This window comes from Rhinatrema bivittatum, chromosome 2, assembly GCF_901001135.1.
Source record: "Rhinatrema bivittatum chromosome 2, aRhiBiv1.1, whole genome shotgun sequence".
Classification (NCBI taxonomy): domain Eukaryota; kingdom Metazoa; phylum Chordata; class Amphibia; order Gymnophiona; family Rhinatrematidae; genus Rhinatrema; species Rhinatrema bivittatum.
This window is the reverse complement of record NC_042616.1, coordinates 54,704,409-54,725,847: the sequence shown is the minus strand read 5'-3', so window position 1 is coordinate 54,725,847 and position 21,439 is coordinate 54,704,409. Positions and strand designations below refer to the sequence as shown.

At 43.3% G+C, this 21,439-nt stretch overlaps 1 protein-coding gene across 1 annotated transcript in view; it reads right to left on the bottom strand.

The window, feature by feature from the left end:
• Window positions 1-21,439, bottom strand: part of CDC25A (cell division cycle 25A) — a 130,724-nt gene that overhangs the window by 18,674 nt on the left and 90,611 nt on the right. Inside the window, exons 11-13 of the mRNA XM_029588162.1 lie at window positions 20,452-20,514; window positions 20,247-20,345; window positions 8,854-8,981 (exon numbers count right to left, since the gene is read on the bottom strand). Coding sequence (XP_029444022.1) covers window positions 8,854-8,981; window positions 20,247-20,345; window positions 20,452-20,514 — 290 coding nt within the window. The remainder of the gene's footprint in view (window positions 1-8,853; window positions 8,982-20,246; window positions 20,346-20,451; window positions 20,515-21,439) is intronic.

Genomic DNA, 21,439 nt, shown 5'->3' with positions numbered 1-21,439 from the left:
ATCTGCAAAATGGAATAGCCTTTGCTATTCTTCTGACAAAACCAGTGAAGGAGAGATCTTTAGGGAGGGATTATCTTCATATGTTTGGTAGCCGTATTCCTAAGAGAACTCTGAGGCAGACTGATTCGTAGGCTGGTGAAGATGCAGATGGTCCTTGATCCCCAGCCAAGGCCTTAGAGGGATGCACTTGGCAGTTTCAGCTTGGATACTGAGCCCTCCCATGCCCTGGGAAATCTCTTCCTCAGATGGATTGGAACTCAGCAGGGTAGCAAGCACTGATCTCAGAACCACTGCCTGGCTGCCAGGTAGCTGAAGGGACTCAAGCAGCAGCTCAAAAGATGGGCATCTGTCCCAGTGCCCTCAATGCTAAAGAACTGAGGCTCTGTAGACCTTCTCCAAAGCCAACTGGATCATTTTGTTCCCCTCTTCCTCAGATAGTCAAAGCCAATGCCAACACCAAGTGGGAAGCATGAGGGGTGGCCATGTCTTCCTCAGAATCAAAAGGTGTATAGGTGGCAGTCATTTGGAAACACATTGCTACCAGCTCCTGTGGCCAGTTAAGTTGAAAAATGTAAAGTTAGCCAGATTATAGATTACTTTCTTGGTGATATTCTTCTGAATTTCTGTATTGCATGCTTTGAAATCTATTTTTCCAAGTTTTTATATTGCTAGTCTTTATTAAGTAGCTGTGTCACCCTATGGTCCAAGAAACCCTTAAATATTATCAACGGTCAAAAGGAAGCTTCATCTGCTGGGAGACTCAGTCAGAGAAACCAATTTGGGTAATTTGATGGGGACAACTGATAAATGCCTTCCAGGATACTCAGCTAACAAATGCAAGCCAGGTGGTCAATGCAATTCAGAAGTAGATACTCCAGTACCAATGTTATCCATCTGGAGACCAATGACCTTGCTAGACATATCCTTACAGTACAGAAAGATTGCCAAAACCTAGGGACAACTATTAGATACATGGCAAAATCCATTGCCTTTTCAGAAGTATTACCTGTTCATGGAAAGGGGAAGGAAAGGCTCTGTCATAGATAACTTCAATGTTTGGCTCAAAGTATGGTGTGAATCAAGTGGTTTTGGTTACATTGGTGGATGGGGCCATGTATGGAACAGTAAAAAGGTTATAATGTAAGGATGGACTACATTTGCCCTTGGCTGGAAAGAGAATGCTAATTAAATTAGAAGGCGGGAGTGGCAGAAGGTGGACAATGAAATTGTCATGTCACCCCCAAGCCAAGACAGGAATTGGGAGAAGAAAAGATGACTAAGAGCAGCAGCAATAGGGAGGTGAGCTGGAAAGCTATGACCACAAATGCTCGTAATCTGGAAAATAAAATCCCAGACCTGCAGGCCTTAATGGTGGAAGTGGACTTGGACATAGCTGCTGTTACAGAGACCTGGTGCAGAGTCTCATGATTGGGATATGGTCATACCAGGCTATAACTTAAGGATGGACAGAGGACAGAAAAGGGGAGAGCAGCTCTTTATGTCAAAAATATCCAAGCAACTGAACTGCAAGGAATGTGGGGGTAGAGAAGCATTATGGACCATCCTAAAAAAGATGGTGCATCCATTTTTACTGGAGTGATTTACAGGTCTCAGACTCAAAACGGAAGAACTAGACAGAAATCTGGTTGAAGACATTCAAAAGATAAGGGAGAAGTGTTAATTGTTGGAGGAGAATATAACCTGTCTGATGTAGACTGGAGAATCCCTTCTGTGGAATCTACCAGAAGTAGAGATAATGGACGCCCTTCAAGGGGCTCTGTTCAAACAAATGGTAATGGAACCCCCGAGGGAGGGACTTATACTCGACCTAGTGCTCACTAACAGGGATAATGTCTAATGTCCAGGAGGGTGCCCAGAGAACCCGTGATCTAATGGTATGGTTAGATATTGGAAATAGGAAACAGATCACAAAAACCAGAGTTTAAATTTAAAAAATAAGACTGTCAAAATGGGTATGTACCTGGAGGTAGAACTAGAAGACTGGGAGAAAACAAAATTCTCATGCAGTGCATAGTTAAACTCTGGGATTTATTGCCAGGGGATGGGATTTCAGCAGTTAGTGTTACTGGGTTTAAAAAAAAAAAAAAAGATTTGGATAAGTTCCTAGAGGTTGAATCCATAAACTGCTATTACAGTAATTAATAAGCAATAATAGCTTGTGATCTAATGTTTGGGTACTTGCCAGGAATTTGTGACTTGGATTGGCCACTGTTGGAAACAAGATACTGGGCTTGATGGACCCTTGGTCTGACCCAGTACAGTTGTGTTCTTATGAGAGATAGGTGAAACAGTGGGCCAAACTAAGAGGAGCAATTACCAAGGCAACAAATGTTAGAAAAGTAAACAAACCCCAAAACCCCCCCGATCTGGTTCTCAAATGTCGTGGCTAATAAAATAAAGGCAAAAAAAGCAGCACTCAAGAAATAAAGGGTCCCAAGAAGAGGAACACAGGGAAGAATATCTGGTGAAACTGAAGGAGACAAATCAAGAAAGCAAAATGTCAGGCAGACGAAAGGATTACCAGAGGTAAAGTGAGGTGACAAGACATTTTTCAGATATATCGGAGAAAGAAGAAAGGTCTGAAGTGGTACAGTGAAATTGAAAGGTGACCAAGATCAATGAGTGGAGAGATTATGAAATGGCCAAAATATTAAACAAATGTCAGTTTGGAGTTCACTAGAGAAGAACTTGGAGGTGGTAAGTCACTGGTTGATAGGGGTGGAGTAGACAATACTCAGTTTACAGAAGAGAATGTATGAGAAGAGCTAGGAAAACTAGAAGTGGACAAGGCCATGGGGCCAGCTGAGATACACCCCAGGATACTGAGAGCACTCCCATTCAATAGATCACTGGTAACAGGAGTGGGCTGCAAGACTGAAGAGCCTCATTTTGGTGGTGGGAAGATTAATGGAGGAAAGGATAATGAAATATTTACAAACCTATGAATTGCTTAACCTGAGGCAACAGATTCACCAGGGGAAGGTCTTGTCAGAAATCTGATGTTTTTGGTTGGGTGACTACAGAATTGGATCAGGGAAGAACTAGGGATGTGATTCACAGACTTGTGAACAAAATGAGAAGCTTGGGAGTGGGTGCCAAGGTTGAAGCATGTAATGGTAAATGGAACCTACTTTGAAGAAAGAATGGTGTTAAGTGGAGTGCCACAGGGATCGGAGTTCTGTTCAATATCTTTGTGAGCAACCTGGTGGAAGGGATAGAAGGTAAAGTTTATTTGTGGGCGATACTAAAATCTGCAGAGTGGACATGCCTGAAGGAGTAGAGAATGAAAGGTGATTTAAGAAAGCTTGAAGAGTGGTAGAAGATTTAGCAGCTGGGATTCAATGCCAAGAAGTTCAGAGTCATGCACCAGGGTGCAGCAATCCAAGAGCTGTATGAGATGGGTGGTGAAAGACTAATGCACACAGATTGGGAGAGGGACCTTGGTGTGATAGTGTGATGATCTGAAGGAGGCAAAAGCAATGTAACAAGGTGATTACTAAGAGCCAGAAGAATGCTGGGCTGCATAGAAAGTAATAACCTGTAAGAAAAAAAAAGGTGATAAAGCAAAATTGCTTACCTTGTAATAGGTGTTATCCCAGGACAGCAGGATGTAGTCCTCACATATGGGTGACGTCATTCACGGAGCCCTTAAGCGGGAAAAACTTCTGGCAAGTTTCTAGAAGCTTTTGGTTTGGCTGCCTGAGGCTACTGAGCATGCCCGGTATGCCATGATATTCCCTGCCACAGGGGTCTCACTCCAGTCTTGTATGTAGCAATAAGCATTAGCAAAATAAAATAAAGTCTGATGCCCAACTCCGCGGGGTGGCGGGTGGCTTCCGTGAGGACTACATCCTGTTGTCCTGGGATAACACCTATTACAAGGTAAGCAATTTTGCTTTATCCCAGGACAAGCAGGATGCTAGTCCTCACATATGGGTGATTAGCAAGCTAGAGGCTGAGTCATTGTCCATGCAGGTAACTGGAATGCCTGTTGAAGAAATGAGTCAGCCGAAGAATACAGTAGGATGGATGTAGAAGGAGTTGGGATTAAACTGGAAACAAGTTCTTTAAGACAGATTGTCCATAGGCTGAATCCTGTCATCCTTCCTTGTCCAAACAGTAATGAGCTGCAAAGGTGTGAAGAGAACTCCATGTTGCTGCTTTACAAATGTCAATAATTGGCACTGAACGAAAATGTGCTACTGAAGTTGACATGGCTCTTACTGAATGCGCCTTTACTCGTCCTTGGAGAGGAAGGCCTGCTTTTTCGTAGCAGAATTGTATGCAGTCTGCTAACCAATTGGATAGAGTATGTTTTCCCACTGCTTTACCTGGCTTATTTGGATCATAAGAGACAAAAAGCTGATTATATTCTCTAAGGGATGTAGTGCGATTCAAATAAAAAGACAATGCACGTTTACAGTCCAAAGTGTGTAAAGCTCTTTCCCCTTGGTGAGAGTGAGGCCTTGGAAAGAATGTGGGTAGAACTATTGTTTGATTTAAGTGGAATTCCGTAACTACTTTAGGGAGGAATTTTGGGTGTGTTCGGAGAACCACTCTGTCATGGAGAAACTTTGTATAAGGTTCGTATGTGACAAGTGCTTGTAACTCACTAACCCTCCTAGCTGATGTGATGGCTATGAGGAAAATAGTTTTCCATGTGAGAAATTTAAGGTCACAGGAATCTATGGGTTCGAAAGGAGTATGCATTAACCTTGTTAACACCAGATTCAGGTCCCATTGTGTAGCTGGAGGCCGAATTGGTGGCTTAAGGTGAGTGAGACCTCTCATGAATCTAGTGACGAGAGGTTGTGTGGATATAGGTGCATCTCCTATCTTATGATAAGCTGAGATTTAAGTCGGACACGGATGTCGATGGTAGCGATTCGGTGACGATGGTCGATGACTTCTTTCGGCGTTTAGTCACCGGTTCCTCTGGCAGTGGAAGTGGAGGAATTAAATGGTGTCTACGATGTTTATGCGGCGGACGAATGTCAGACGCTGATTTAGTCGACGATGCGGATGGGGTTGGCGAAGAGGCGTCCCCTGATCCTTCGGCGAGGCGTTTTGTTAATAACTTTTTTGTTACGCCCGTCGGCGAGGATTTAGAGGAAGTTATCGGTGATGGCGGTGTTTGAATTTGAAAAATTTGGGCCATCTTTTCGTGTCTGAGCTTCCTACCTTTCGCCGTCATTTCTTGGCACAGGCTGCGATGTCATGGTCCTTTTACAGACAGCGAACGCACTCGACGTGCGGGTCTGTAATTGACATAGTCCGGTTGCAGGCCGGACATTTTTTGAAACCTGAAGTTCTGTCAGTCGACATCCGATCGATCGGTGTTTCTTTAAGAAAAATGTTATGGTGTTTGTCACCAGCCGGTGACAAACCGAGTGAGACCCGGGAGGGTGAAAAAAGTTATAAAAACTTGTAACGTTGTGAGGTAACTCACAGGCTCCTAAGAAAACGCGATGCAGTCAGCAGCGCGGAAAAAAGAAGACTGCTTGTCCTGGGATAATGCCCTTGTACCGGTCCTTAGTGAGATCTCACCTGGAGTACTGCATTAGTACTGGTGCCCTTATCTCAAAAAGGATAAAATCAGGATAGCGACACACACACACACACACACTGGAAGAGACTAGGTGCAGGGGAGATATACAGACCTTCAGATACCTGAAAGGTTTTAACAGTGCACAATCAAACCTTTGCCATTGGAAAGAAAATAGAAATAGAGGTCATGAAATGAAACTTCAGGGAGGATGACTCAGAACCAATGTCAGGAAATATTTCTTCACAGAGGGTGGTGAATGCCTGGAATACCCTTCCAGAGAATGTGAAGGAATTTGAAGGGGCATGGGATAAACACTGTGAATCCCTAAAGGTTAGAGGATGGAATCAAAGAAAAAAGAGTGCATGGGGGTAACTTGCTGGTGAGGCAGTTGCCAACCTTAAACAGTATCAAGGCTTAATGCAACTCCCATCATTGCTCTCTGCTTCAATGGCAGAGGGAAGAGGGGAATTGGATTTGGCCAGCCAGAGGGCCTCAACTTTTACTGTTTGGGGGAACCAAAATATGGGGGGTAATTTGCTGATGCGGCTTTTACTACCCTTAATCATTAAGCCTGATACTTTTGATGTGGCTCCAAAGCAGGGGTCAGGGAAAAATGGATTCGGACAGCATCTGAGGGCCCCGACTTTTACGGTCTGGAAAACTGATAAGCATGAAGGTAACCTGCACAGTGCAGCAGATACTGGCATAAGCTTTCTGGGCAGACTGGGTGGATCATTTGGTCCTTTTCTCCTGTCGTTTCTAAGTTTACAAACCGATGTGGATCTCTAGCCTTGTGAAAGGATGAGCTCTCCTCCCCACAAGGCCAATTGGTGGAGTAGTGGGGTGAGAAAGGATGGGGTCTCTGTAGTCCCTGGACCATCCCCGCTCCCAGCATCATGTGTCAGTGGAGATTAATGTTGATGCTTCTTCGGTTTCCCCTCGAAGCCCTGCATCAGAATGCCAGTGTTGGAGACAGAACCCATCTTCTTTGAATGGTAAGAATCCGATGAGAGCTTGAGGTCCCTACAGACATTCCATATCAAATTAACTGTTTATTCCCTGATGCCTCTACTGTCGCTGGTTTAGCTCAGAGGTCCCTGTGTCAAGGCTTTTGATGTGAATGTTGGTAGATCAACTTTCAGTGTCCGAAATGTTTCTCCGTAAGTTGGAACTGGGATCTTTGTCCCGGGGGGGGGAGGGGTCAAAGGCACATTTGCAGCCCCCCCTGATATCATGCAGATAAAGGATATATCTATCCTGGGGATCCATGATAGACATGACCCAGGTGCATTAAGGGCATTGCTGGAACCCGCTAGACAAAATCGAAACAGAAGGGAAGCAAAACTATGCCAGCAAATTGATGCCTGCTGAGCATCAAAGGCACACCAACCTGGCACCAAAACAAAATGAAAGCTTAAAACTGAAAAACCTACTTAGGGGGAATACTGGATGAGAAGACAGAATACCACTATAGGGCTCTGACAAGATATCCTGCTTTAAAAAATACCCATAAAATGAGGCCTAAAGCAGGAGCGGCAAGGACCTCCAACCAGAGGCTCCGTAGAAGACTGAAGGGGACTTTGCGTGGTATGCTGTCCTGTCCAGTGAAGCACAATCAAACTGCTAGAAACCGAGAAGAGTTCCATGCTGGGCTTCATCAGATGTCACCCACTTGTGAGGATGGCTATCCTGCTTGTCCTTGAAAATATTAACTCCTGGGCAGCAGTGAACTAAAGATTGAGGATATGTTAAGCCCAAGGACTTAGCCTGGAGTTCATGCACACAAAAACACGTGTTTTGTGCTCACTGATTTTCTGCACATAAACCTTGTTTTGTGCCTGCTAAACACATTTTTGCGCATGCATGTATTAGCATACTACATCAGGAGTTAACTTAGCATTCGAGTAAAGAAAATGTGCACTGAACAGCACACACATATTACATAGCCCTATGTTAGTTTCTCGTTTGCTCCTTCAGTTTTCCCTCCCTCCTCAATCATACCTCCCAGCTCACTCTGGCTTACTAGTTTCCTCCGGTAAATAGTTGATAGTTTCCTATGAGCCAAATTGTACCACTTTCGAGAAAAGCATAGCGACCGTGGCAGTACCAAGAGGGCTAAAAGAGCTGTAATGGCCTAGAACACGGAGAAGCAACTTGGCCCACAGCTAGCAATGCTGGGGTTTAGGGAAGGTTGGGTGCTGGTCTGCAGCCAGCTACACTGGCAAGGCAGCAAACAAAGTAGCATGAGGCTGGTCCATACACTGTCAATCTAGGATAGCAACATGGAACCAGCATTGAGAAAGGCTGGGTGGGGGTCTCACAGCCAGCGACTGGAAGGAGGTGGTGCAGCCAGGCTTAACCAGCAGTAGGAAACAAAGATAATGTGGTGGGAGCATTAGATCAGGTATTCTTCCAAGAATCTGCAGCATGAGTTAAATGTTTAAGTAGCTGCTATGGCATTGAAAGAAACAAGAGGCCTTGGTTATAACCAAAAAAGCAGATCATGTCCCAGAGTGTTAAAAAAAAAAAAAAAAAAAAAAAAAGCTACTACTGGTTTTTAACACCTACAACAGTCCAGACTGATGGGCACCAACACTAGGGGGGGGGGGGGGGAAGATAAGAAAAAAATGTCCCTTTCCCAGAAGGGAAAATCCATCTTCCTCAAATCCTTTATTACTCTAATACTTACCATTACAGGAAGCCATTCATACTCCATCCCTCTCACTAAAAGCTTAAAAAGGGCCCATACTGAAATCTGACAGAACCACCCCCCCCCCCCCCCCCCGCTCTAGTCATAAGTACATGAACTCAGGAGGGCTGCATGCTTTCTTCCTGCTCTAATGGCCTCCTATACAGTTCTGCTATACTCTGGACTGATCACTAGGACGGAGCTTTGAGAACATGCAAGTGAGCCGATTAAATAGTTTGTGGCCAACTGCCAAGGTGGTTTTATTTCTCTCATAAGGCAGTCACATTCAATAATGCCAAGCAAAGGGGACAAGATCTGAAGGGGAAGTACTGACCCAAAAAGAGCACAAGTATATTTTTCTAAGGTAAATGCATGTTATCTCAACACATCTGCAAGATACCAATACCAGGGGACCCAACAAAAACCCAGTCTAGAGAATATAAAAGGAGATTGTGCATGAATCTGTGTAATCTAACAGAAGCTACATACAACACTGCCAAACACCCTTTATCACCACAGGTTGCTTTGGCTTTATGTGAATCTGATTCTATCAGATAAAAGGACCGTGACAGACTGTTCTTGGGATGGGACTCACATTCTGGGCCCACGTTCTGAAGAGAACTCGCAGTGGAAGACCAGAATCACGCGCTTGCCGTTGGAGGATGCGATGGGGTTCTTCAGCAAATCTTCCATTTCTTCTTCCATGTGGAGATTCGTTGCCCCCTGGAGACAGAATTAAACATATGAATGCCGACAACCAGCATGAATAGGTGCCTTGTAATGTAGCCGATTTTAAGGTATGCTATGGAAAACTTCCTCCATGTCTGAAATAGAATGGTTCAGCTATATGTGCTCATACTGGATCAGAAATATGGGAGGGTGGCAATTGTAGGAGCAATATGTTAGGCTCCCCCTCAACCTGTGAATGCAGTTAATTGATACAGGGTATTTGTTCACCTCTGAAATACTACTTATGTATGGGGTAAGCACTGGACCTCCAATGTAGAGCAGCCTCTGCATAAAAACCTACTTTTGGGAAAAATAGCAATAACTTTTCTGTAGATAAGATGAATTAGCCATGACACGTGGTGTGACATCTAGCAGCACTGAACAGCCTTGTCTGTGTGGGAATTCTTTTGCAAGCATTGTCTCGTGACCTGCCTCAGTTGATTTCAAAGCTAGCCTAGCTAGGCAGTCAACTCTCCAGGGAGGTGGGTATATAGCATGGCTAAAGTTAATCCTATCTACACACAGTTTATGGAAGCAAGCTTGCTTTTTCTGTTAAGGACTGAGGAATCCCATAGCTGAGGGTTGCAGCAAAGCATTTACTGAATAAGCAACCCAAACCCCACTGTGGAGAGTAGATTGCTGAGTGAACAGGCTATACAAAGCTACTTGTTTGAACTTACTGACACTCTGAGAAGCTGTCCAGACAGTAATGGGATGTAAGGTATGTACTAATGACCAAGTGGCAGTTTTGCAGATTATCTTTTGAAAGGTACTGCTTCAGGTGAGCATTAGATTGGGTCATAGTTCTAACTTGAGCTTTGATGGAGTTTAACCTGTAAGCCTGCTGATGTGTAGCAGTAATGAATGCAGCCTCCTATCCAGTTAGACAATGTACATTTGGCGACTGCCTTGCCCAGTCTGTTAGGATCGTAAAATATGAAAAGTTGCAAAGTCTGTTGTGGCAGAATTCCTCTTTTAGTAGGCTTTTGCAATCTAGGATATGAAGAGCTCTCACTTTCATGAAATACCCATTCCACAACAGTTTAAGGGTGAGGATTCACCATGATCTTTCAATTCATCTGAAAGATGTAGTAGGCCAGACAAACTGAATAGCAAATTGCTCAAACCAGAGGGTATATACCCCAAGGTTTTGAAAACTCAAAAATGGAAGTTTCAGATCTATTACTGGTAAATTATAACCCATCATTAAAATCCATTGTACCTAAAGACTGGAGGGTGGACAATATAATCCTGATATTTAAATCTGGTTCCAACTCGTAATAAGTTAAGCCTTAAAACATTGCCAAAAGTGAAGTGCTGGCCTTATATCATGGCACTCCCAGCTATTCAAGCCAATAATCCAAAATGAAAATACTATTCTGCCAGTCTCACTTTGTATGAAATTTGGTTTTTCAGACTGATACTGCCTTGATGTTTAATAATCAAGTTAAGTTGGTCATTTGTGCCAGGTTCTTTAAGTTGCGTGCACTGCGTAATCTTAAACTCCTCTTTGCCACGTGCCCAGGACCTGACGGACCCGCGATTGCTCGTGAGACGCTACGGACAGGGTGGGAGCCAGGGCCTTCGCAGCGAGCCCATCGGGGTAAGGCCCACATACAATTTTGCACTCACCTCAGACGTCTCCCCCGCTGACCACGTGGCAGTCTGCACCAGTCCTCCTCGCCAGGGCACTCGACCCACCCCCCATCGGATCAGCTTCCAATCAGGAGGAGACTTCAGGGGCTTTAAACCCCAGCACCTCCTCCAGGTGCCACGCGCCGAAGGAGTGCGACAAAGGGGCCTACCCATTTGTGCAGCCCTGCAGAGCAGCCTCTGAGACAACCGGGTTAGAAGGCACTATCCCATAAGCAACTATTCTGGCAGCGGTTACTCATCAGTGCGCAGGCCCATAACACTCCTGCCAGCCCTCTCAGCTCAGGCCTGTTCCCCCCTCTAATCCCAGCTCACAGGATATCTTGCAGCCCGACTGCTCAACCTACCTTTATACCATTACAAAGATGCATTCCTTCACTATCCCCATTATCAGTAATCACTTCAGAAACTGCACCAATCCCATCACCCCTCTCACAATCCAACAGAAAAGGCAGATTCCCATTATGACATCCCCACTCACGCAACTTCTTGGCCTCTTTTCACACTAACCCTTTTCAATGCCCGATGTCTCACGAAAAAAAAAAACTCACATCATTAACTATTACCTACTGGACGTCAAACCTGACATATGCGCAATCACGGAAACATGGCTGAAACCCACTGACATAGCCGTAACCCTCCAACTTCCCCATACATTTATGATATATTCTCAATACCTAGACTTAAATGGGTGGCGGCCTACTCCTAGCTGCCAAGATCTAGGATTAGCCCTCCATCTCAACTAGAATTCTCCATCTTCAGGTCCAAACACCTTCAAATATGCTTAATCTACACCCCCCCCCCCCCCCCCCCCCGGGGCTCCTAGACTCAGACCCTTCTCTTATCGAACACATCACGAAACATAACACCGATTCCCCAGCTATAATCCTGGGAGACTTCAACTTACATGTCGACGCTGTTCCTCCATCCCCCAACTGCAAAGTACTACTCTCCACTCCTACATGGGCTTTAAACAAATCATCGATAGTCCCACTCAAAGCAGGACACACCCTAGACTTAATCTTCTTAAACGAAGGCCTTAATATCGCCTCCAAACCTATGTGCTCACCTGTCCCTTGGTCTGACCACTGGATGATCTCTACAACTCTTGAGACCACCGATCTCCATCCCACTCCTTCCCTAAAACAGTCCAACTCAGGAAACCATATACTATGGACAACCTCAGCTCCCACCTCTCCAAAGAACTTTCCCTGCTTGATCTCTCAGATGCAGCCACTACTTCTTGGTTCAACATTACTAAAAGTAGCAGAGCAACCTGCCCCATAACTACGAAAGTAACTCACCGCAAACCTGATAACAGGAAACCCTGGTTCACACCAGAATTGAAGACCCTCAAACAAGAATTAAGAAGCAAAGAACACAGATGGCGTAAAAACCCATCTACATCATCTCTGGCAGCATACAAATCACTCATGTATCGCTACAGGAACACTATCCTCAAAACAAAGATTTCTTTGCCCAAAAAATATATCACTTCATCTTTGACTCTAAAGCCCTATTCTCATAGGTCTCCGCTCTCAAACAGTCTCCACCAACTAACCCAGATGACCAAGCAGTAAGTAAAGCTACAGAACTTGCTACCTTCAAGAAAAAAAATCACCAACCTTGTAACCCCTCTGATCTCTGCTAATTCCCAGCCCCCACCACTACAATCCATTTGAATCTTTCGAGCCTACATCATCCCTGGAGATAGAAAAACTCTCAAGAAGTTCAAACCTTCCTCACACCCAGACCAGATTTCTTCAAATCTACATCTCCATCCCAAAAACCATCGCTAAGCCCATTGCAGAAATCATAAATTGCTCCCTATCACAAGGGATAGTACCAGACTCTAAAGCTCGCCATTCTCAAATCCCTTTTAAAAAAACCAAACCTGTCAGCAGCCGATCCTGCAAACTTCCGCCCTATAGCCAACCTACCTTTTATTGCCAAACTACTGGAAAAAAATAGTCAAGCAACTTTCAGAATACCTTGAGGAACACACGATTCTCACCCCTTCTCAATTCAGTTTCCGCAAATCGCTGAACACTGAATCCCTATTAATCTCTCTAATAGATACCATCTTCCTGAACCTAGAAAAGAGACAACCATTTCTACTTGCTCTTTTAGATCTATCAGCAGCCTTTGACACAGTGAACCACTTAATACTTTTAGACAGTCTAGCAGATATAGGCATCACTGGAGCTGCTTTTAGCTGGTTTCATTCTTTAAGCAACAGGTTCTTCAAGGTAAGAATTAATGATAAAGAATCCCACCTGGTCAGCTCCACTCTGGGAGTCCCTCAAGGATCATTGCTCTCCAACTCTTCAACATCTACCTCCTCCCGCTCTGTAACCTACTTGCGAATCTAAAGCTAACTCACTATATCTATGCTGATGACGTGCAAATACTCATCCCGATCACCGAGTCCCTCACCAAGACCCTTAGCTTCTGGAATAGCTGCCTTCAGTCAACCACCTTCTCACCAGCCTTAACTTAGTACTAAACACCAACAAGACGGAGATCCTCATCTTCTCCCAGGACGACAGCTACGGACCTTCTAGCATTCCGCCTTCACCCCAATTAAGTCTCGCCCAACAAGTGAGAGACCTGGGTGTCATCCTCAACAACCACCTAAACCTCAAAAAATTAGTCAACACCACTAAAGAATGTTTCTTTAAACTACAAGTTCTAAAATAGTTGAGACCCCTTCTCCACTTTCAGGATTTCTGCATGATACTCTGATCCATCATATTTTCAAAACTCGATTACTGCAGCTCCCTTCTTCTCAGACTCCCAGCCAACCACAGACCCCTGCAGATGGTACAGAACTCAGCCGCTAGGATTTTGACCAACACCAACAAAAGAACACATTCTTTTGTTGGTGTTGGCTTCCTAAATTCAGAATTCTTTACAAAGTTCTTGTTAATCCACAAAGCCCTTCACAATCTTTCTCCACTTGATCTTAGGATCCCTCTGCAGGCTCACTCGTCCTCCAGACCTGTGAGAAGTGCCTACAAAGGGCTCTCTCTACACCCCCCAGCCAAGACCTCCTTAAGGAAACTCGCTTTATCAACAGCAGGCCCCCCTCAAGGCATGTGAGCAGAATTTTTTAGATTACTTTTATTGCTCAAACACTAAAGTATAACAACTTTCACATTAGTATACTTAAACACAATAAAAGAGATCAAGCACATCAATTACAATTTGCATACCCATCCAAGCCCCCAACCCTGCATACAGAACAGATATAAATCTGAATTATAGTAAGTAAACTAGAGTCAGATTATATCTTAGAAAATGAGTCCTTCCAGATAAGAGCAAACTATTAACCTCCATAATAAAAGGCCAGAGGTCCCCATCCCCAAGTCAATAAAATGATACTATGACCTAGAACATTGCCATCTCAAAAAAAGGATCCACCTCTTCAAAATTTCACTAAAATACAGTGCTTTAAGGCTGTCAGTTTATATAAATAAAATAGTTTCTCTAACCTATGCATTACAGCTGCAAATAATGGTCGATCCACAGCTTTCCAACAAGCTATTTCACACCTAGCAACAATAAAGATATGTTGAACTAAAAACCAAGTAGTTGATATCTGATCAGGAAGGCTTAGGAGAGCAAACCACAAATATCTAAGGTACAGCCTTCCCACCAGAATTCTTATGATAGGGCAAGTCCACCACATGTGGATTGTACCGAATTCTTTACAGCCCCTCCAATATAATCACCCTAATCCAGGAAAAGCTTTAAGCAGCTTCTCTGTGGTAAAATACCATCTCAATAATACTTTATAACCACAAAAGCAGCTGTAATAACCTCTAATACAAAGTGCTGATGTAGCTCTAGCTGCCGTAACATCTTTCTGCACTTCACTATAAAAAAAAAAAAAAAAGATTGGACCTCCAAAGACACTTACCACTGAGGTAAACACATGAAAGGCTATAACTAGCAGAAATATACAAATTTCAAGTATATTCTGAGACTCATAAAGGGACTTTCAGCAAGAAAGTGCCTGTAACCCCAAAAATCTTCAGGTTGAACAAATAGGGTACCTGAAGAAAAAACAGCTTCCAATGTAAGCAAGGAAATATGCTTGATAGGTTGAAATTGCAAATCCACCGAAAAGATAACCCAAGTTAAGGTCCTAAGGAGGGACAGGACACCTCAGCAGAGGACTGATATTTTGATGTTTGTCAATGCACGAGGCAACTGTATGCTAAGACAAAGATCCACCAAGCAACCTGTGTAGCAAGACGAGAGAACTAAGATATACACCTTCAAGGAATTAGAGTCCTTAGAAGACCTTCCTTAACATTGGCAAAGCTAAAGCAGGTGGACCCTGGACCCAGTGCACCAATTCTTAAACTCCTAATGCATCCTGAAGGAAAAGTGGAAATCTTTCTGATCAAGAGCAATCTCTACAGTTTTTTTTTTAAACACACTAAACATGCCCTAACAAGGGCCAAACCATATTAAAAACCAGATCTGGATCCTTGCATAGAAGCCATGACCTGCTAAGGCAACTCTTGACTAAGGATCTTCAAGGCCTCTTGAGCCTCAGACATACAAGAACACCATACCAAACTGGAACTACTAGAACCAACAGGCCCAGAAGTTATAAGATTCTCTGAAACAGACCATGAAAGGAATATGCAAAGAACTGTCCCACTGGCCAGCTTGGACCAGAACATGGAATCCTGATGAAAGATTCATGCACACACTGTTCTGCAAATAGATTTGAGTTTTACCTCCCTTCTCTTATTTGAATTCGTTATATGTGGTCCTGCTGCAGGAATTTCCACAGTGAACACAAGAGAAATTAAAGCAATTTTGCTTTTTCTTCAGCTGCCTCTACATATTCTTTCCCTTCACATCAGTCTCACAATGCCACTTTTGCACTTCCTTCTATCACTAAAAAATCTTTAAAAACAAAACACTTCCCCCCCCCCCATTTTATCGTATTTGCTATTTTTCTTCCATTTGAATTTTTATATTCCTAATTTCCAAGCTTCTCTTTGCTTTTCCAGGTATTGCCTATCTTCTATTTAAAGTTTCTATACAGATATTAGTGGGGGACATCATATCAGTTTACATAAAAAAACAGGTTGGAAATTACATAAAACAGGGTGGTGGGGAAGGAGAAATAGGAACTGTGAGAACGCAGAATAGGAAGTACATAGGAACATGCTACTCAGGAAGAGTGCCACAACAGTTCAAAATAAGAATAAAATTTGTGAAAACAAAGAGAACTTTATACAATGTTCATGAAGAGAAAGCAAAAGGGAATAAGTTTATTTCAAAGGATGCGTAGGGGATGTTGTTCTTGATGGGCATGTTGAGTAGCCAAGTGGGAAGAATTAATCTTGGTAGGCGTGTGCGAATAGCCAGGTTTTTAGATTGGCTCTGAATTTGGAGCTGCAGGTCTCGAGCCTGAGGTTGGGAGGTAGAGAGTTCCAGAGGGTAGGTCCAGCAACAGATAGGGCTCGTTCCCTTGTGGAGGTGAGGTGTGCTATTTTAAGTGAGGGTACATGGAGGGTTCCATTGTTGGAGGCTCTGGTGGATTTGTTAGATCGTAAGGGGCAGAAAGAATAGACAAGCCAGTTTGAGTTGTGTGTATGTATCGCTTTGTGGGTCAGGGTTAGGGTTTTGAATAGGATGCGAGAGGGGATAGGAAGCCAGGGCAGATTCTTGAGGAGGGGTTTAATATGGTCATATTTCCATATAATCTTTTGTAGTTTATGAATGCTAACCTTTTCTCCCTTACATTTTCAGCTACTTCTCTGAAAGCCACAGTGGTCTTTCCTTTATTTACTTTTCTAAGAAAAAAAAAAGTCAGTTGCCCTTATCACCTTTTAGTTTTGCCCACTGTTCTAATTCCCCTAGATATCCCCAACCAGCTAACCCAGCTAAACGGAAATAGTTTTCCTGAATCTATAACTCTTGCCATTGAATGAACCTTCATTTTTTGTGCTCTAATACTGAACCACAGATGATCATTACTGACCCCATTGGTAAGCACCAGACCCAGTATCTTCCCTTCCCATGTGGGTTCCAGAGCAATTCTCCTTGTAGAGAATCCAGATCTCGTTGCTTCTAGAAGACACTGATTAGGCTGCCCCAGGTATCCAGCAGATTGAAATCCCCTAATAGCAGCACCTCCCTTTTCATAGCAATTTTGTGAATATCCTCCATTACATCTCTATTGATCTCCTCTGTCTGTGATGAAGTCTATTATACCAATATAGATGTTTCATCCTCTTTCAGTGCCTTTCCTTATGTTGCAAGCTCTGCAATTGTTGCTTTATTATATATTTTTTATATGTATAATTCCACGCTGCCTCTTCCTGAATAGATATAGTTATGCCAGGCTACAATCTGTCATGTTCTGTGTACTAAATCTCTGTAAGCCACATCTAAAGCAGCTTCTTCAATGACTGCCTCTAGATCTGGGAATTTCCTATACTATTAGTGTACTAGCTTTCCAGATATTGCCCTTTCCCCACCCCCACTTCTAAGTATTTATTTTACTTTCCTTAGTGTTTTGTTCACTCAACCCCAATGATTTTAGTTTAAAGCCCTCCTCAATAGGTTTGTTGAAGCCACTGCACCCCTTCTGATCCTCCTGGGAGAGGTATGCAGATGAGCCTCCTGGTGCTCTCCTGCTGAGCCTCCTGGTGCTCACCAAAGCTGTTTCTTTAAAGGGAAGCTCAGTTAACTTTGTCTTAGATAATGAACCTGCTGATCAATTACACAATCTGAGAAACCCCACAGCAGCTACTATGGCAGCTATGCTCTTGGCTGAAACCTTACCAAGTTAACCCAGGCATCCAGCCATTATGCTGCTCCGAGTGGAATTATCCACTGGTTCACTTGGGCATGCTGCATTTTATTTTTAACATTTTTATAGACAGACATTCATTGGGAACATATCGTTTACATGAACATTAATGTAGCGTAACACGGCTTTACAGGGAACAGAGAATAAAACATAAGATATTTGTAACAGATGGATTAGATAAATGTTAAAAGCATTAAACGATACAGCTGCAATCTATAGCACCTGTCTTTCCCACAGGACCAAGAAGAACATGGCAAAGGAGTGACATCCTCTAAAGGAGGAGTTTCAGGCACCTACTCCAAGTCAAAGCCTTTAAATCCCTGCAAAGTGGAAAGCATTTTGCAGATCTTGCAATACTGACCATAATGGAGGTCTTCCACAGAGTCGGAAGGGCACTCTAACCTTCAGTTATATTCAGAGACAGAGAAAGAACTTCCCTGAGGACGAGAGATTCTAGAAGTATCCTCCCTTTCAGCAGGACGTTCTCCTCCATCGCTGGAATTCCACAGAGTCCAGCCCGGGAAATCCCTGAATCAGAATGCTCTTTTTTTTTTTTTAAACACATAACCCTGAAAAATTGGGGCAATTTACAGGGGTTTGAACGAGGGCCTGCCCACAAGGGTTTTGTGCCCTGCTGATAAGGCCACAGGATGGCTTTGCTGCAACTAGGAGTGCTGGATGCATCCCTTGGCCTGCCAGAAAAACATTAACATCCTGCTCCCGTTCCTTTTCCCTCGAGACAACTTCAGGAATGAATCAGTACTGAAGCCAATCTGCATCATGTTTAAAAGCTGAGTCTTCTGAAGCTACAAACAGGGAAGAGCAAAGTAAAACATAGCTCAGATCCTGGGACTGAACTTGGTCCAAAAAACCCAAAAGCCACCCACATTTCAGAAACTTACTGGGACCCAAAACAGATCAAGGAAGAACCCCATGGAGTAGCAGTTGAGTCCCAAAGACCACTGAAAAACCACTTGGTTGCTTGAATTCCAGCAAACTGTCTAGCAGTTAAAACAAAAAGTGGGAGACTAGGTCCTGTGCCTGCAAGATTGCTACCAATCTGCAGGTGGATAGAGGGGAAAATGGCAGGGCCCAATGTGGAACAAACCGCTCCTCACCGGAGGCTTAATGCACCCCCCCCAGCCAAGCCTCTTCTCCATGCTCCCACAGACCCTCCGAGTGCCACTCTTCTGCTACCACTGTTCCCAAAGAGGCCAGCTGTGTCCCTCACAAAAACCATGCTGAGCAGACCCCCCACTGCCTTGCTGCAGGTAATTTAGGAGAATACATTCACCCACTGTCCTGCCCCTTCCACTGCTACTTTTCACAAAACCCTTTTTTGGCACAAACCCAGTAGGGGGGTGGGTGGGGGGGGAGAAAGTAATGGAAGGCTAAGGCTATAAGACCCCTGTCTAAACCCCTCAAAACCAAAAAGCTCCCTAGCTCAAGGCATGCTCTACCTTATGAAAATATTCCTACCCCAGAGCAATATGTGAGGGGTGGGGGTGGATGAAGAGGGGAAGGTGAGTCGCTACGAGACCCTAAACCCAGGCCTCTGATCCAGCCAGCATGCTGCCCCCCCCACCCAAGGCGTGCGCTACTGGGGGTTAGCCTGCCATAGGAAATTATGCCTATTCTAGGGTTATGCTTAACCTCCAAAGCCATCTTATCCAAATTCCTAATCTGGCCTCAGTCCACAGCACTGGATGCTTGCCTACTATCTGCGGGAGACAATATAGTCATCCATGCTGATTACAGCCAGCATGTATAACAGGCAGCATCAGCTAACCTACTGATCAGTGAACATAGCCCATTCATCTGGACTTGCCTTGACAATGAAGAATGAATTAAACAAGGACCTTGTGATTGTAACCTCTTGGACAGCATGCATCAACACACAGGCACTAAACTAGTGAGATCAAAAGCAGCCCTGATGAGGGTAGTGTGATAAAAGGTTTATTTTATTTACACATCACTTATCTAGCACCATCCACTAAAAGTGGTTCAAGGCAATTAACTGTACACAAAAATCACACAGTTCAATAAAACCAAAAAAATTACACAAGCTTCAGTAAAACATTATGCATTAACCTTTTTCCTAAGCATCTTAATAATTGGTCTCTTTAAAAGCATGAAATACCTTAACCACATCTATCATCTCATGGACAATAAACTCCAAAATGAATAGTAATCTTGGGCAGTTTCATAGGATCTGGTCAAGACATGAATTGCCAGGATAGGAAAGTACAGGAGGTAGAAAGCTGATCATAGTTCAAACACATTAAAATCAAGTCTGATGGACACTTTCATAGTCTGAGCTAAACCACATGACTAACTAGTTAAGGAAGGAAGGATTTGGTTACAAGGGTAATCCCATAACAGCTGAATATGAGAACAGAACTCTGGGGTACTGAAGGTTAGAGAATCTGAGCTATATATAGGTAACAAACTAAGATCCTTAATTTTTTTTCAAAAGTTAGAAGCTCCACAGCAAAAACCCTCCACCAATTTGAACAAAGATCATACAAAATGCTATCCTTAGTTTTATTCTTGGATTTGTATAATCACTTTCATACCAAGAAAAATGCAAATAGGAGGATGGGGGTGGAGAGGTGTGGGGTTATTAAATTTTGTAGCTTTACTGAACTCCAATCATATGCATATGGTTCCAATTAGGTAATCACATGCTCAATGTCCTATAACTGACACTAGTTATAAAACAGTATGTTTAAATTTAATACAACTGAACATAAAATACTGACCTTGATATGACCTCCTTCATATTCATAGGGGTATCTGCAATCGATAACTACACAGTGCTCGATGACGTGCTGAAACCTACCACTCAATACGACAGACATCTAGGAGAAATAAAGACCAAGTCTCTTCAGCAGCAGCTATGTGTTAACATTCAGTCATAGTCCTAAAAACGCTATCTGCCAGCAGCAGGCTGCCTGGTTATCTTACCATCTCTGGTGTGATATATTTCAAATCCTGGTGCTTCCCCTCTACAGTTTGCAGGAGGTAAACCTAACAGAAAAAAAAATGGAATTGTCAGCTAGCAGGTATTTACAGTTAAGATGAAGACATGGAAACCAGTTTGGGAATACATGCGAGGCATGGCAAGGATAAGTTATAAAAGAAAATTCCTTACCTGCTAATTTTCGTTCCTGTAGTACCAAGGATCAGTCCAGACAGTGGGTTCTCCCCCTTCCAGCAGATGGAGTCAAATAGAACTTTGAAGGATGCTTCCTTATAAGGTAGAAAATTCTGCTACTACTGACTCATGTAGTGTATTGTGTAGGTGTGGTAGATGACAATCATATTTGTCTTGTCACTGGTTGTATCAATAAAGCCTATGACGACATTAAGACCTGGTATTTGTGGTGCAACAGGCAATGATAGTATAGCCTTTAAGCACTGAATCCAGATTAATCATCGGTCATTCCTCACCTCTATCTTTATGTTGGCATTGAAATTGCTTTTTGCTATAATGAACACGAGTGCACCAGTCAACATTAAATGTGCACTTATCTCGTGTTCATTATAGCAAAAAGCAATTTCAATGCCAACAAAGATAGAGGTGAGGAATGACCGATGATTAATCTGGATTCAGTGCTTAAAGGCTATACTATCATTGCCTGTTGCACCACAAATACCAGGTCTTAATGTCGTCATAGGCTTTATTGATACAGCCAGTGACAAGACAAATATGATTGTCATCCAAACCTACACAATACACTACATGAGTCAGTAGCAGATTTTTTATTTTGGTTTGTTTCAAAGTTTCTGCTCTATACAGGGGTACTATAACTCTTCCTTATAAGGTAGTGCACCCTCTACTAATCCTCAGTATGGAGTATATCAAAGCAAGAGGAAAACCAGGATGATCAAGAATAGAATTAACAAATAACAGAGTGCAAAAGGCACAAAACAGTGTCAAACAACAAACTTG